Below are 13,095 nucleotides of genomic sequence, written 5' to 3' on the forward strand. Positions count from 1 at the left end.
TCATGTAATGCTTAGATATTTCAAAAGCAGATTTATATATAATGGTTGCTTTTCTTATTTTTCATGTAACCAGACAGAAAATCAATTAATAATGCATATCTTACAGAGGACCAACTGGCGAAAATTGCAGAAACCTACAAATACTTCTATATATAACATATGTAAATGATTGCATATGGCTGCAGGGTTTTAAGGCATAAAAATGGCATATAGGATATAGTTTACAGATAATAATACATAAAACCAGAAACACAGTTCAGGCATTTAATAGTAGATTTTATTGTTGGAAGAAAGCACCATTTTACTTTTATATAAAAGTATGAAATACAACTGTGGCAACTCCCAAGCTACAAATGTAATGCTGAAACCACATTTTGGTGAACAGAATTAAGTTTTCTAATATTTTCACAAAGCACTACAGCTAAAGAAATGAGAATACAACTTCATGTCTACTAATATAAATTAGTTTACACACAAAATGTACACAGGCAGAAACTCCAATCAATGTTCGGTAATAATACCTTTACGGCTGGGCTTTTTCCCCAATTATTCATAAAAATCTGTTGGCCATTTGAGAAGTCTTGCATTGTTTTTTTTCATAATGTTACATCAATTTTTTAAACAAGTACATACCACCCACAATAGTTATCCAAATATGTTCATAACACTACAAGAATATTTGGTAAAAATATATGCTTAAAAAAAAACTATCTACACTGCACAATATTTACCATGCATGCTTTTCACATCTAATCCATCTAAATTAATTGCTCATCTCCGTCCTGCCTTTGTTCCAGAGAAAGTGATGCAAACCAAGATCCTCTCTTTTTACAGGTTATACATAAAAATGATTTATAGGACAAAAAGAAATAGCATTCTACATTTACATATCCCTTTGCCAAGCTTAAGCCTGCACGATCTAGTTTGTTTCAGAAACAGAAACAAATATTAAGAAAATTAAGCTAAATATTGTGAGGTAAATGTTTTCTTAAACAATCTGTTAAACAGATGGGCATTACTGCCAATGACTCCAACTTCCAGGTGCCATTACTATCACTTGCCACCCACATGTGCTATAAACTTAACAGATTCCTTCAAAAATTATGTTTCTTCAACTTTTGCTAGAGCAAGAGGGATTTCATATCTATCATAAATTTAGACTTGCGCGATTTTAACTTTCTAGATTACGGGTCAAATATATTTGTCAGTTTTTTTAAAGCTAAAAAGGAAATTATGTGTTAAGGCTGTTGCCCCCATGCGAAAAAAAAGCATATATGAACTGGGTTAATTCAAATGGCTGGAAGAGAAAGGACAATCTTATTTTATTAGCAAATGTGACCTCAAAGTATAAGGAAGATCTGCTTATAGTAGATGATGATATAATGGATTGCATCACTGCAGTTATGTGAAGTAATTTTTCAGACAGCTAAAAGCTTCATACAAAGTTATGTGAGGGGAACAGCAGGCAACAATTGACCAAATGAAATCCTCAACAATTTAGTTTTGAATTTACAAGGTTTGTGTCTGTTTGTGAAATTTAACTATATTATTTCATAACTATAACCTGAAGCAGTAGCAATGGCACTTAAACCACTTCATAGTGCTTTACAGTCCTCTCGAAGCAGATTAGAGTCAACATATTGCCCCCAACAATCTGGGTCCTCATTTTACAGACCTCGAGAAGATGGAAGGCTAAATCAACCTTGAGCTGGTCAGGATTGAACTCCTGGCAGTCAGCAGAATTACTGCAGTACTGAATTCTAACTGCTGTGCCAACACAGCTCTAGTAAGCAATTACACTGCTGAACATGCGGAATCAGCCAAATGTCTGTATTAAAGTTGATTGTTGCGTAATGGTGTTGTTATTTGAGGTTTCGCCAGGATTTTTATTGGGGCCAGGCCAAATATTACTCCATAGATAACAATTCTCAGCCTACTTTTCTAACGGTGCAGCTTTTTTATCCAAATTATCATTGGCTCATGTTAACAGCTTCCCCCAGGTGATATTCATGGAACACTTAATAACTGCTATGGAATGACACTGTCTTCAACATTGGCCACTTAATATTAACAATTAAGAACACACTGCTCCCAGAAGAAAGCTGAAATTGTAAATGAGGTTGCTACAGACACTTCAAAATAGTCACCGGTACCAAAGTTGTCACTGCTTTTATCATAGTAACAGAGGGAACCTAAAGATTTTGTCATTTCACTGCAATGAAATGAAATAATATTCTAAAAGCTGATATTGTGAGTAAACCAAGAAAACAATCCTCATTTATGAAAATATTTAGCAATTGGTAAAATATTTAAGTGGTTTGTCCTTAACTGCAATGCAAAGGTTGCACTTGGGTTCTTATTTTCTAATGCAAATACTTAATAGGAACACAAATACAGACAACTAAATCTCTGGATATTTCATAAGTTTTTCACATAGTTTTCAATTGTAGCAATCAGTCTCCTTATAGCATTTTTTTTTCAAAAAGACCTATAATTTCTTATGCAATACACTTGTGAACTGTAATAAAAGAAGTTCTTTTAATAAAAGAACTGAGCACATATAAGAATTTAACTTTCTGGGTAGACATGACAAAAACGGTTTATATCAATGTATTACTTTGCTGTATCTCATGAACAGATAACTCATCAGCCTTCATTTTAGTTTTTAGGGGCAAGCAAAGGTGTGTAGCTCTTTTAGTCTTAGCTCACTGAAAAGGGCGGCGGCGGGGGAATCTCACAAAATCCCATTATTTTTCATGATATCATACCATCGGTGCCCCCTTTGCTGCAATCTTTCTCTCACAAATATAATAAACTGTACTACACCAGCCAACAAAAGTTTGTCCACTCTGTTATAACTGGAGTAATCAATAATTGATAGAAAGGATTTCTTGCTGCAAAATACTTCTAAGATTAGTTATAGTAAGAATTTTAAAATAACTTCATCTACGCTGATTTTACAGTCACCTAACAAAAGTTAAAACAAAAAACAAACAGGGATTATGCATCTGAGACTATGGTGGCATTTTCCCTTTTCTCTTTGAGAGCATTCTCCCAAATCAGAAGGAACATCATACAAGTAGCTTTGCTATTCTATTTGGATTCAGCCCTCAGACCATCCTCTGACGGCAGGGAGGGGACACTATCGTGAGAAACAGTATCAATGCTTTGTGCTTCTGACTGAAGATGGACAGATACCTCCACAGCTATTTCTTTGCAGTGGTCATTCACTGAACCATCATCTGAATCTCCTGCTGGTGAATTACTGCGCTTTATTTCTGGGTTTAAGGGATACAGTCCCTCTTGGGTACCAAGTGCTTGGGTCTGTTTCACTCCATCTCCTACTTCATCAGGGTCATCAACATGCACGGCTTCAAATATTTCTTCCATAAAGGCCCTGCAGTTAAGGATTAGAGGTGGTAGAGGGATACTTCTGGCAAGTTCTTCAATGTATCGAGCAAATTCCATGGTTTTAAACTGGGTGACTTTGGCCAGCTCTAGAGTTTTGGCAGAGGTAATAATAGGAATGCGTTTGGCTATTTCAAAAGCCTTCTGTAGTTTCTCAGCCCCTTCAGTTCTGAAGAACTCATTGATGGCTTTCTCTGTTTTACGAAGATGGCTGCTCATCATGCACAGGCGTGTAATATTTAAGATAAGGATGATGGTAAAAGCAACTAGGCAGACAATCATGTAATAAATACCCATGTCTCCAGAGGTGGAGACCACTCTGAGGGTGATTGAATAATAAGAGGTGCCATTTTCATTTGTGACACTGCAAGTATATCGTCCCCGGTCAGCAAATATTACACCTGTGATATTGAGGATATTGTCAGAAATCACCAGTCTTCCATCTAAAGACACAAATAGAATTTTTTAAAAAATATTGCAAGTTCAAGTTATGCTTTTATGTTTCTTAGAGCAGCATGCACAAAAGATGGGGCCATTTTAGTTATGGTCCCATCTCCCAATAAATATATGCCCAGAATTTCTCTCTAATTATTTATAAATTGATTTTAAGTATTCTTTTATTCTAGTCTGCCTTTAATTCTGGTAGCTGTTCTGAATTTTAAAAACTGTTGTAGAACACTTATAAATCACATGAAGCTTAGCAGGAAAACAATATTCTGTACCAGATTGTCTACAATTACTTTTTATTTTGGATTAATGTTATCCATTTATTTTCTTTTTCATCCCTATGAAAATATCCAATTATGAATATTTTCACTGCAATTGTAGTTAAATCCTATAGAGAATAACAGAAAGTGGATACTTGGATAAAATATCTTAATGCCTGCATGCAATGGGCTTTTGTCATCCAGAGTCTGTAATAGTCAAAATAATGATCTTTAAACAATACATTAAATCATTGCAGCCACTTTTATTTAAGCTTTCAATTTTCTTAAAAAACTCTTGTCTATACAATATAAACTTGATTCCTACAGATGGGATCCAAATTACTACTGTAGATTCAGTATCAGATTGGAGTTTCTTTAACTTGTTCTTTCTTAGAGAAAGAATTCTGCTGCTGCAAATCCAATCTTCCTTGCAACTGTTATAAATTCAGATGGACAATTCTTTAAAGAAGACTGTTTCAGAAAATGCTGTTGTTCAGACAGGGATTCAAAGATTTGCCTACGGATTCTGTTCACTCTAAATTCCAAATGATTTTAATGTTAAAGCAACTTGACTGAACAACCTGTTTATTAATCATTAAATTCTCTCTCTCTCTCCCTCTCTCTCTCAGCTATGCAAATAGTTGTCCACTGTTGTAATTTAAGAGATTTGTAATATATTATAATATAGATACCTTTAAGACTGTGATTGCACATCTGTTATTTTTACCCCTTTGTGCTTTTTACAGAATGTGACAAAGAAAACCTCTATGAGCATTATACATTGGGTCAAGCTTATTGTAAATTTAGACAAATATGCTCTTACCTCTTCCACCTTGCTCCAGAAGATGCCCCTTTGAGTTGTACCAGAATATGGTGTCCTCCTGGCTAATGTTCAAATTACATTCAATGAAAACACAGGTACCTTCTTTTGCTATGATATTCTGAGGAACTGGATATTTTGTCAAGACTTGAAAGATAGGGAGAACTGATATGTTGAGAGGCAGGGGCCTTGATCCCACAGTAAATGTCAAGTTGGAAGTAACATTTTCTTGAGCAAAAACACTGAGGTTAAGAACCAGAATCAACAGACAGCAGCTGAACTTCATGGAAGCTTATAAAGGGATTCTTTTGTTGAATTTAATTACTGAAGACACTGAAACAATATGCATTATCTTGATCACCAGAGAAGATATTGAGTGATGCATCAACCATTGTCTTTGAAGATGCCTAAAAAACAAGTACATGAGAAACCCAACTAAAATACTAAAAAATATGAATGCGAGTTATTAAAAATGCAAAACTATACAGGTTTGTTTAGCTTATGAAAAGGATATTAGAGTTAGAACCAGTGTAACTGCAACTAGTCTTATTTATTAGTAACCAAAAAAGACAAAAGAAAAAAATGCAAGAATATTTTTCTTACACAAGTAGCTGATTTGTAGTGGCAACATGGCCCATTTTCATTTCTATATTATAGGACTAGATACACATATACATACATATGCATACATCAATGGAACAAATACCTTCTATCTATGGAAGTTGGTATCAAAAAAGCAAGAATCTTCCCCTATTTCCCTACCTGAGCTTTCTTAGTAGTTTATTTGCCATGGATTCTTCTCTGATCAACTCCATATAACTGATTAGTTCACATTACATTTAACTGATTAGTTCACATATAACTGATTAGTTCACATAACACCTTCCTTCAACATTTTGGGGGAAAAAATAACAATACCGCTCCTATTTGTATTTTATTATTTGCTAAATGGAAATGAAAGATAAGTCAAAAGATCTAGTAACCGATCTCAAGTCTAAAATAATTTTAATACTGAAAAAACCAAAGACTTATATGATGCTTGAGTTACTAGTTTTAAGAAGTATTGGCCTTCCTCAATTTTATTTATTTTCGTAAAGCCTCATAGAATCTTATCAGAAGTGATAATTAGTCTCTTATTTCTGAGAAAATAACCAGCTTTCAGAAGCTCAAGGTAATTATATGCACCAATTGCATATGCTCTCTAAGATATGGACCAAGTTTGCATAACACACAATAGTTTTGAATGCTACTGATTTTTTTCATTGTTCCTCACTTTTTTTGCTATCTAATCTTTCCTAATCCAGTGATTGCTGTTATTTTCCATACCTTACAAACTGAATCCCTCACTACTAAATTATTTTGTACATTACCATTACATATTAACTAACAACTAATATAAAAGACAACAATTAATTAAAAATATACTTTTGAATTAATCTTTGGATTAAATAAAAAATATTTTTGAAGGCAACAAATATGTGCAGGAAGCAACAAGGAGCTGAGCTTGACATTTTACATCCAGTCCCCAAAGGTTTCTTAAGAATTATTAGCTATACTTACTAAGATTAACTGCGTCACAACACCAGCTTTCATAATAACTAACGCAATTATTCAGGCAATTCAAGATAATTGAACAACTCTGGAATCTAATTCAGCAAAGATATCACTGGGTACTCATATTTCATGTTACTGAAATAATCCAGAGGTAGGCAGACAATATTTAGGGGAAACAAGGTGTGTGGGGGTGTGTGTAGAGGGAGAGAGATCAAAATCACAATGCAGATGTTTCTGGAATCTCTGGTGTTAAATTTCTGGAATGCTTGTTGTCCAATTGTAGACTGAAGCTCTTATACACCCTTTCTTTGGATATCCTTCTGAGTTTATTGATTTATTTATTTGGGGTGACTAACCCTGGACACTGCTTGTACCTGTTCCTGCAGTTTTCTTGACAAGAAAACTTTGGAAGTGGTTGTCCTGGCCTTCTTCCCAATATTTGAGGGGCTGCCACAGAGAGGAAGGGGTCAAGCTATTTTCCAAGGCACCTGAAGGCCAGACAAGGAATAATGGATGGAAACTGAACAAGGAGACATTCAATCTGGAAATAAGGAGAAATTTTCAGGGAGAATAATCAACCAATGGAACAGAAGTTGCGGGAGCTTCATCCCTGGAGGCTTTCAAGAAGAGACTGGACTGCCATCGGATAGGAATGGTGTAGGGTCTCCTGCTTGGGCAGGGGGTTGGACTAGATGACCTACAACGTCCCTTCAACTCTGTTAATCGATCTAAGGCTGGGAGAAAGAATGACTGGCCCGAAGTCACTCAGCTGGCTACATATTTAAGCCGGAACTAAAACTGCAGGCCTCCCAGGTTCTAGCCTGGTGCCTTAACCACTATTACACCAAACCAGCTACATCCTTCTCAGGGTTTACTACTACTATGGTTATCATTACTCCATCGAGAGGCAAAGTGAGACTGCCTCGAGTTAAAGCTGCCTGAAAAATCTGTGGCCCTAGCTCATCTTGAGAAACCAGACTGAGATAGCCGCACGCAGGCTCCTTCTCCGACCTTTTTGAGTTAGGGCAGAGGTGGGAACGAGGGCCCTTTTACGACTTGTGGACTTCAACTCCCAGCATTCCTGAGCCTCCCAAGATCATGCTCAGGAATTCTGGGAGTTGAAGTCCACAAGCCATAAAAGGGCCCTCGTTCCCCACCTCAGAGTTAGAGTATCTAACCCAAATACTGTATCTGCATTACTTCTCCAATACACGGGCGAAGCAGTAACAGCATGGCCTATTCTCCGCGCAATAATCCCGCACTCCTGGCGGACAGCGATCCCACCAACAGAGCTCCGGGGGTGCAAAGACTATCAAAACCACAACGTCAATACATTTCTTCCTCCGCCCCGCCCCGCCCCGCCCCGCCCCTCTTGATTGCCGCGAGGAGCGTCGGCGGCGGATTCCCTTCTCGGGCCTTATGCCCATCTCCCCTAAGACAACCAGCCCTACCTGTCCAACTACCAGCCGGGTCGTTAATTTTTTCCTGCAAATTCGTCATATCCGGCAACAACAAAAAAAAAAAGCGAGGTCACCTGACTTCCGGTTTAGTGACGCTCTCTCCTCCTCTCCATGGTTGAGGTACAGTAATCTGGCGTGTTGGAGGCCATAGAGACGTGGCTGTTTCTGATGTGATATTTCAGTGGAGAAAAGGGGGGAAAGGCTGCAGAGTCCGGAGTGGACAGTCCCCGCGCTTCGAGTATGTTTCTATAACAAGGTGTATTTTTCTTACTTGAAAATGCCTTTTTTATGCCTTTGCTGCTTTGCTCTGGTTAGGAACATTTATTCCCATAAATTTCATTTAGTGATGATGCCAGTTAGAATCCATGCAAGCTGAGTGGAATAAATCTTCCCTTCGGGATGAGGGTCCTTCCTTCTGATTGAATATATTCCGAGACCCCCCCCCCCCTTTCCTTGCCTACAACTCCCAGTGGGCTTCTGGCTAGGGAGGGAGAATGGTAGTTGCAGTCTTCCGTGTTTTGTTTCACTGTTTCAACAGAAGGTTGATTTGCTGGAGTGCATATGCGTCAGAGTAAGAGTAATAAAAGATTTCTGTATTTACTTGTCCTGCCCACAGATTCTCAGAAGATCCTTTTGTTTTAGATTTTGATCTTTTAAATCCGACAGAAGTAACTGAGTTTGGACTGGTAATTACAATTTGGCTGGAGTCGATCTTCTAAATTCAGGTAGGTGTCTCTTCTTTCTCATACCAATGGTTGCATCCTGGAACAAAAGTGGCTTTTGTAGTTAAAACATGTTTTTACTTACTCCTACTTACATTTTGCCTATTCTTTACTATTTCCTCCTCCTCCCTCTTGATTGCTGCATTTAATAAACTTAACTTTATCCCCTTCTCCACATTGTTTTCTTCTTCTTTTTCCGCCTTATATAAACTTGTATGACTAAAGTCTTTGAACCTTATGCAATACTGATGTAATACTCTAAATATCAACAGTTGGCTGAAAGGTCATTTGGATAAGTGGGATACTCTATGAGTAAGCATGCATAATAAAAGCACGGGCCTGGAAAATAAGATAGGCATCATATGCTGCACTGGGAAGATTGTCTTAAGGAAACACAAAGAAAAGTGAGGGATGGTTACCGGTATATTAACTCTGGTTTTCTTTATAAAAGACAAAATTCTAGCATGAGTTCATATGTTAAGGGCAAGACACTAAATAGGTAATTCTCATTGTAACCAATGAGTAAAGGCAATTATTTCTCTGAAATTATGATTCATCTCTCATTTATACTCAGATATATCGGCTTATCCTACAATTAGGTTGGGGAGAAAGGGGCAAAAGCAGGAAAGAATGTAGGAATCTGATAATATAAATTACCTTGAAACACCAGTTCATTTCTATCTCTCAAAATAGACCGAGGTTTTTCACACTTTTTGATACATTAGAAGCACATTATTTTTCTAGTTAAACCAGAATACTGTTACATGCTTTTACTTTTGTATTTTTTGAAATGATAATGTGTGTTGGCCTTTGATTTCTGTTGTTCAAATGCTCATGTTTCTGACACTTTCCCACTCTTATTAAAACAACTTGGCATATCCCCTTGGGATGATATCATCATCCACATATATTAAATGAAAAGCTGCATAAAACTTGTCTCAAGAGTCATAGAGTAGCTATCTATTATGCAAATTATTCATATTCTTCCACTTTCAGATAATGAACACAAAACAAAACAACAACAGCCCAATAAGTGCAGAATATGTAACAAAAGCTCATATTAATTTAAGGTAGAAAGCTAGCAAAGAGGGAACAAAATAGATCACTTATAGTATTTTCAAAGTCTGTGTGAAGTAGAAGACAAGAACATGCTTTGTTCTATGCAAATAATTGGTTATATTTATTCTAAATGTATTTAATTAAACATTGAGTCAATAGCAGAATTTGTGTAGTCAATCTAAATAAGCAAAAAAGTGGAAAACATGAAGATACCTTGGCCCTGAATCCTATAAGGCAGGATATTATTAAATAATTAAACACATAAAAATAAACACTGTAACCTATATAAGGCCTTAAAAGAAATATGAAGCCATTGTTTTAGCAGTATAGTGATGTGTTTTTAGAATCAGATTTTGGTTTTAATAGCTTTCTTGCCATTATGGTCTGAAACCTCTGGGCATTGAAAATATTCAGCTTCATGTGAAATGACTTGAAGTGATGAAATGATCCAATTATTAATCACCATGGTCAGAAATATTTGAAACTGGTATTGTAGACTAAATTGGACAAAGACATTTCTAGCCATAGCTGCAGGATCAAAACTAGGAAGAGTAATTGTACCTATTGCGACTTAGCTGTTCACAATATTCCAGATTTAGGAGTATGTAGAGTTTAAGAATTGCTATCATGTGGGAAGCTCTATTTCATTTGAAATTATTTCTGCAAAATAAATAATGTGTTTTGTTATCTAATTGCTTTGCAATTAATTTCAAAGCCATTCTAGTTATTAATTTATATATATGCCAAACAAAGGACTTAACTATTTTTCGCCTCTGCCTGCTAGCTTAAGGGAGAGGAAAATAGCTATTTAAGTATGGAATGTTGAATCTAGAGATTCTCAGTAAAATATTTTATTTTATTATTATATTTTCTCAATGGAATTGAAATAAATAATTATTCTAATATGCCTGTTTTTGATCTTGCTCGAGTGATATCCCTATGCAAACCACTGAATCAGAGATGCTTCTGAGTAAACATGCATAGGATTGTATTATGCATGTGCTTTAATATTTATAATTGTCTTCAAAATTACCTAATGTTTAGATTGTCTGGATAATCTAGCAAATAATAAACTAGTTTCTATCAATCTCATTTTCCAGATAAATTGTGCTATAGGCTTTCTGGAAACCTTTCTGCATTCTGCAAACTCAGATCTGATTTTACATATTTAGTAGTATGTAAACTGTTTTACTGTACTGGTGTGCTTTTTTCAACTAGTCCAATGGGCTCAATTTAAGTTAAAAATACATGTTGCATTAAGCTTAAATAAATAATTATAATAATTACTTATAAAACAAGGATATGCTTTGGTCATGTCCCAAATGGAAAATGAATCACTGAGAGAAGATGTGGGTGAACCTGATGAAAACGTGCAGAAGACAGTGGATGAAGAAGTGATCAAGAATAATGGTGAGGAAGTCGAACCTACATGCATGACCCAGAAAAAACCAGAAGCCAAAATCACTGAGCTCAGCGGAGCACAAGAGCCCCAGGTGCAAAATATATTACTATTTATGCTAAAATATGTCAATAATTTTCAGTTTTATCTCAAAATATTCACTCTTTCTATCTTCCAAAGTGAAACATTTGCAGGGGGCGTGCTGCCTAAAGTAAGTTATTGTAACTCTGTAATTTAAATGGAATCTATCAATTTTAATCTGCAGTTGGATTGTATAGCAATAGCACTTAGGCTTATATACTGCTTTATAGTGCTCTACAGCCCTCTAAGTGGTTTACAGAGTCAGCATATTGCCTCCAACAATCTCGGTCCACATTTTACCTACCTCAGAAGGATGGAAGGCTGAGTCAACCGTGAGCCTGGTGGGATTTGAACTGCCAAATTGCAGGCACCTAATCGTAGAAGTGGCCTGCAGTACTGCACTCTAACCACTACGCCACCGAGGCTTTTCTTGGTGTATTGAGTATCCTTCTGAGATCTTAAGAAAGATAAATACATTATGTGCAATCAAGTTAATTACATGTTATTTTAGGAACTTAGAATAATAATTTAAATAAAATATATATCCTTACTTTTTATGGCATTAATTTGAAAGCAATTTGTAACCATTCTGTTACTGTAGGTCTGCTTGCATGGGTGACTATAACTGCTGAAACATAGAAATAAATACACAGTTTATTTATTAAGAGAATATTTTCCTATTCTTGACCAAATTGATTCACATGAGATAAAGAGTAGTATTAACACAATATAGTTAATATATCATAGTATTATACCATAGTATTGATAAATTTGAACATTAATGTTTTTAAATAATGCTTCATATTGTATTAATAAGATTAATAAGAATCCCGTTTTATTTGGAACAGAACATTATTTTTTATTTGAATGTCTATCAGCTTCCCCATTAAGCATCCAAATTTGCTAACAGAAAGAAAAGAATGTTCTGTAAAATAGTGATGTAAAAATGTACTATTTATTTTTTTCAATATATTTCCTTTGCTAGAAATTAGTTTTAATAATTTGGTTATTTAAAAAAGGAATAAATAACTGCTTACCTTGTTCTCTTTTACTTAGGTCTCAGGTCCCATTGAGAAGACTCAAACAGGATGGGGATATTGGGGAAACTGGGGGAAATCATTGCTTTCAAGTGCTTCTGCTACAATGGCCACTGTTGGTAAGGATAGCTAAAACTTAGCAGAAACAAAATAGCTTTCTTTACAAAAAAAAAAAAAAACATAGAGCAAGATCAAAATATTTTTTTTAAATATGTATTTATAGAACAATAAGTATAGCTTGGTCTTTTGATTATGCATCACTCAACCAATTCAAACCTACACAGCTTTTACAAACTCTTAAAGGTTGATATGTTATCTCTAATTGAAAATATAAAGGAACCGTATAAAATTGAGATCAAGCTAATGGCTAGACAGAACAAAACAGTAGAATACATCTTATTGACTTATTTTGCTTGCTTGGACAGTACAGACAGATTTACGAGGACCCCAGCCTTCCTATCATCAATAGATGCATCAATAGATGCATTGTCACACATTGTCACACAGCCATAGGAAACTTTGCTCTTGCCATTCTCTTCCCTTTGCAGTGTCAGATGGCAAATATAAAATAGTACAAAGTGTGGTTCAGGAGAGCTGCAATAGCAATAGCACTACTTCATAGTGCTTTTCAGGCCTCTCTAAGTGGTTTACAGAGCCAGCATATTGATCCCAACAATCTGGGTCTTCATTTTACTGACCTTAGAAGAATGGAAGGTTGAATCAACCTTGAGCCGGTCAGGATTGAACTCTTGGCAGTGGGCAGAGTTAGCCTGCAATACTGCATTCTAACCATTGCAGCACCATGGCTCTGGAAACCCTAGAACATGTTCTTCTTTGTTACTCCTTTT

At 35.8% G+C, this 13,095-nt stretch overlaps 2 protein-coding genes across 7 annotated transcripts in view; one reads left to right on the plus strand and one right to left on the minus strand.

The window, feature by feature from the left end:
- Positions 1-259: 259 nt before the first annotated feature.
- On the minus strand, positions 260-8,002 carry MFAP3 (microfibril associated protein 3). Of its 3 annotated transcripts, none has more exons than XM_026696650.2 (3): positions 7,941-8,002; positions 4,939-5,342; positions 260-3,851 (listed from the first exon to the last, which is right to left on the minus strand). In XM_026696650.2, the coding sequence occupies exons 2-3, from the start codon at positions 5,219-5,221 to the stop codon at positions 3,094-3,096; spliced, it is 1,041 nt and encodes a 346-aa protein (XP_026552435.1). In that variant the 5' UTR covers positions 5,222-5,342; positions 7,941-8,002; the 3' UTR covers positions 260-3,093. The 3 variants fall into 3 exon arrangements, with proteins under 3 accessions (XP_026552435.1, XP_087780378.1, XP_087780379.1); XM_087924252.1 differs by lacking the exon at positions 7,941-8,002 and adding an exon at positions 6,864-7,038; XM_087924253.1 differs by lacking the exon at positions 7,941-8,002 and adding an exon at positions 6,496-6,771.
- A 69-nt stretch (positions 8,003-8,071) lies between these two features.
- FAM114A2 (family with sequence similarity 114 member A2) overlaps positions 8,072-13,095 on the plus strand; it is a 40,690-nt gene continuing 35,666 nt past the window's right edge. For 3 of the 4 annotated variants that reach the window (XM_087924251.1, XM_087924250.1, XM_026696646.2), the window contains exons 1-4: positions 8,072-8,205; positions 8,566-8,674; positions 11,030-11,223; positions 12,267-12,366. In XM_087924251.1, the coding sequence (XP_087780377.1) occupies positions 11,044-11,223; positions 12,267-12,366 (280 nt within the window). In that variant the 5' untranslated portion in view covers positions 8,072-8,205; positions 8,566-8,674; positions 11,030-11,043. The remainder of the gene's footprint in view (positions 8,206-8,565; positions 8,675-11,029; positions 11,224-12,266; positions 12,367-13,095) is intronic. The other variant, XM_026696645.2, reaches the window with a different exon arrangement.

This window comes from Pseudonaja textilis, chromosome 2 (assembly GCF_049901715.1).
Source record: "Pseudonaja textilis isolate UNSWEBS1 chromosome 2, rPseTex1.2, whole genome shotgun sequence".
Lineage (NCBI taxonomy): Eukaryota > Metazoa > Chordata > Lepidosauria > Squamata > Elapidae > Pseudonaja > Pseudonaja textilis.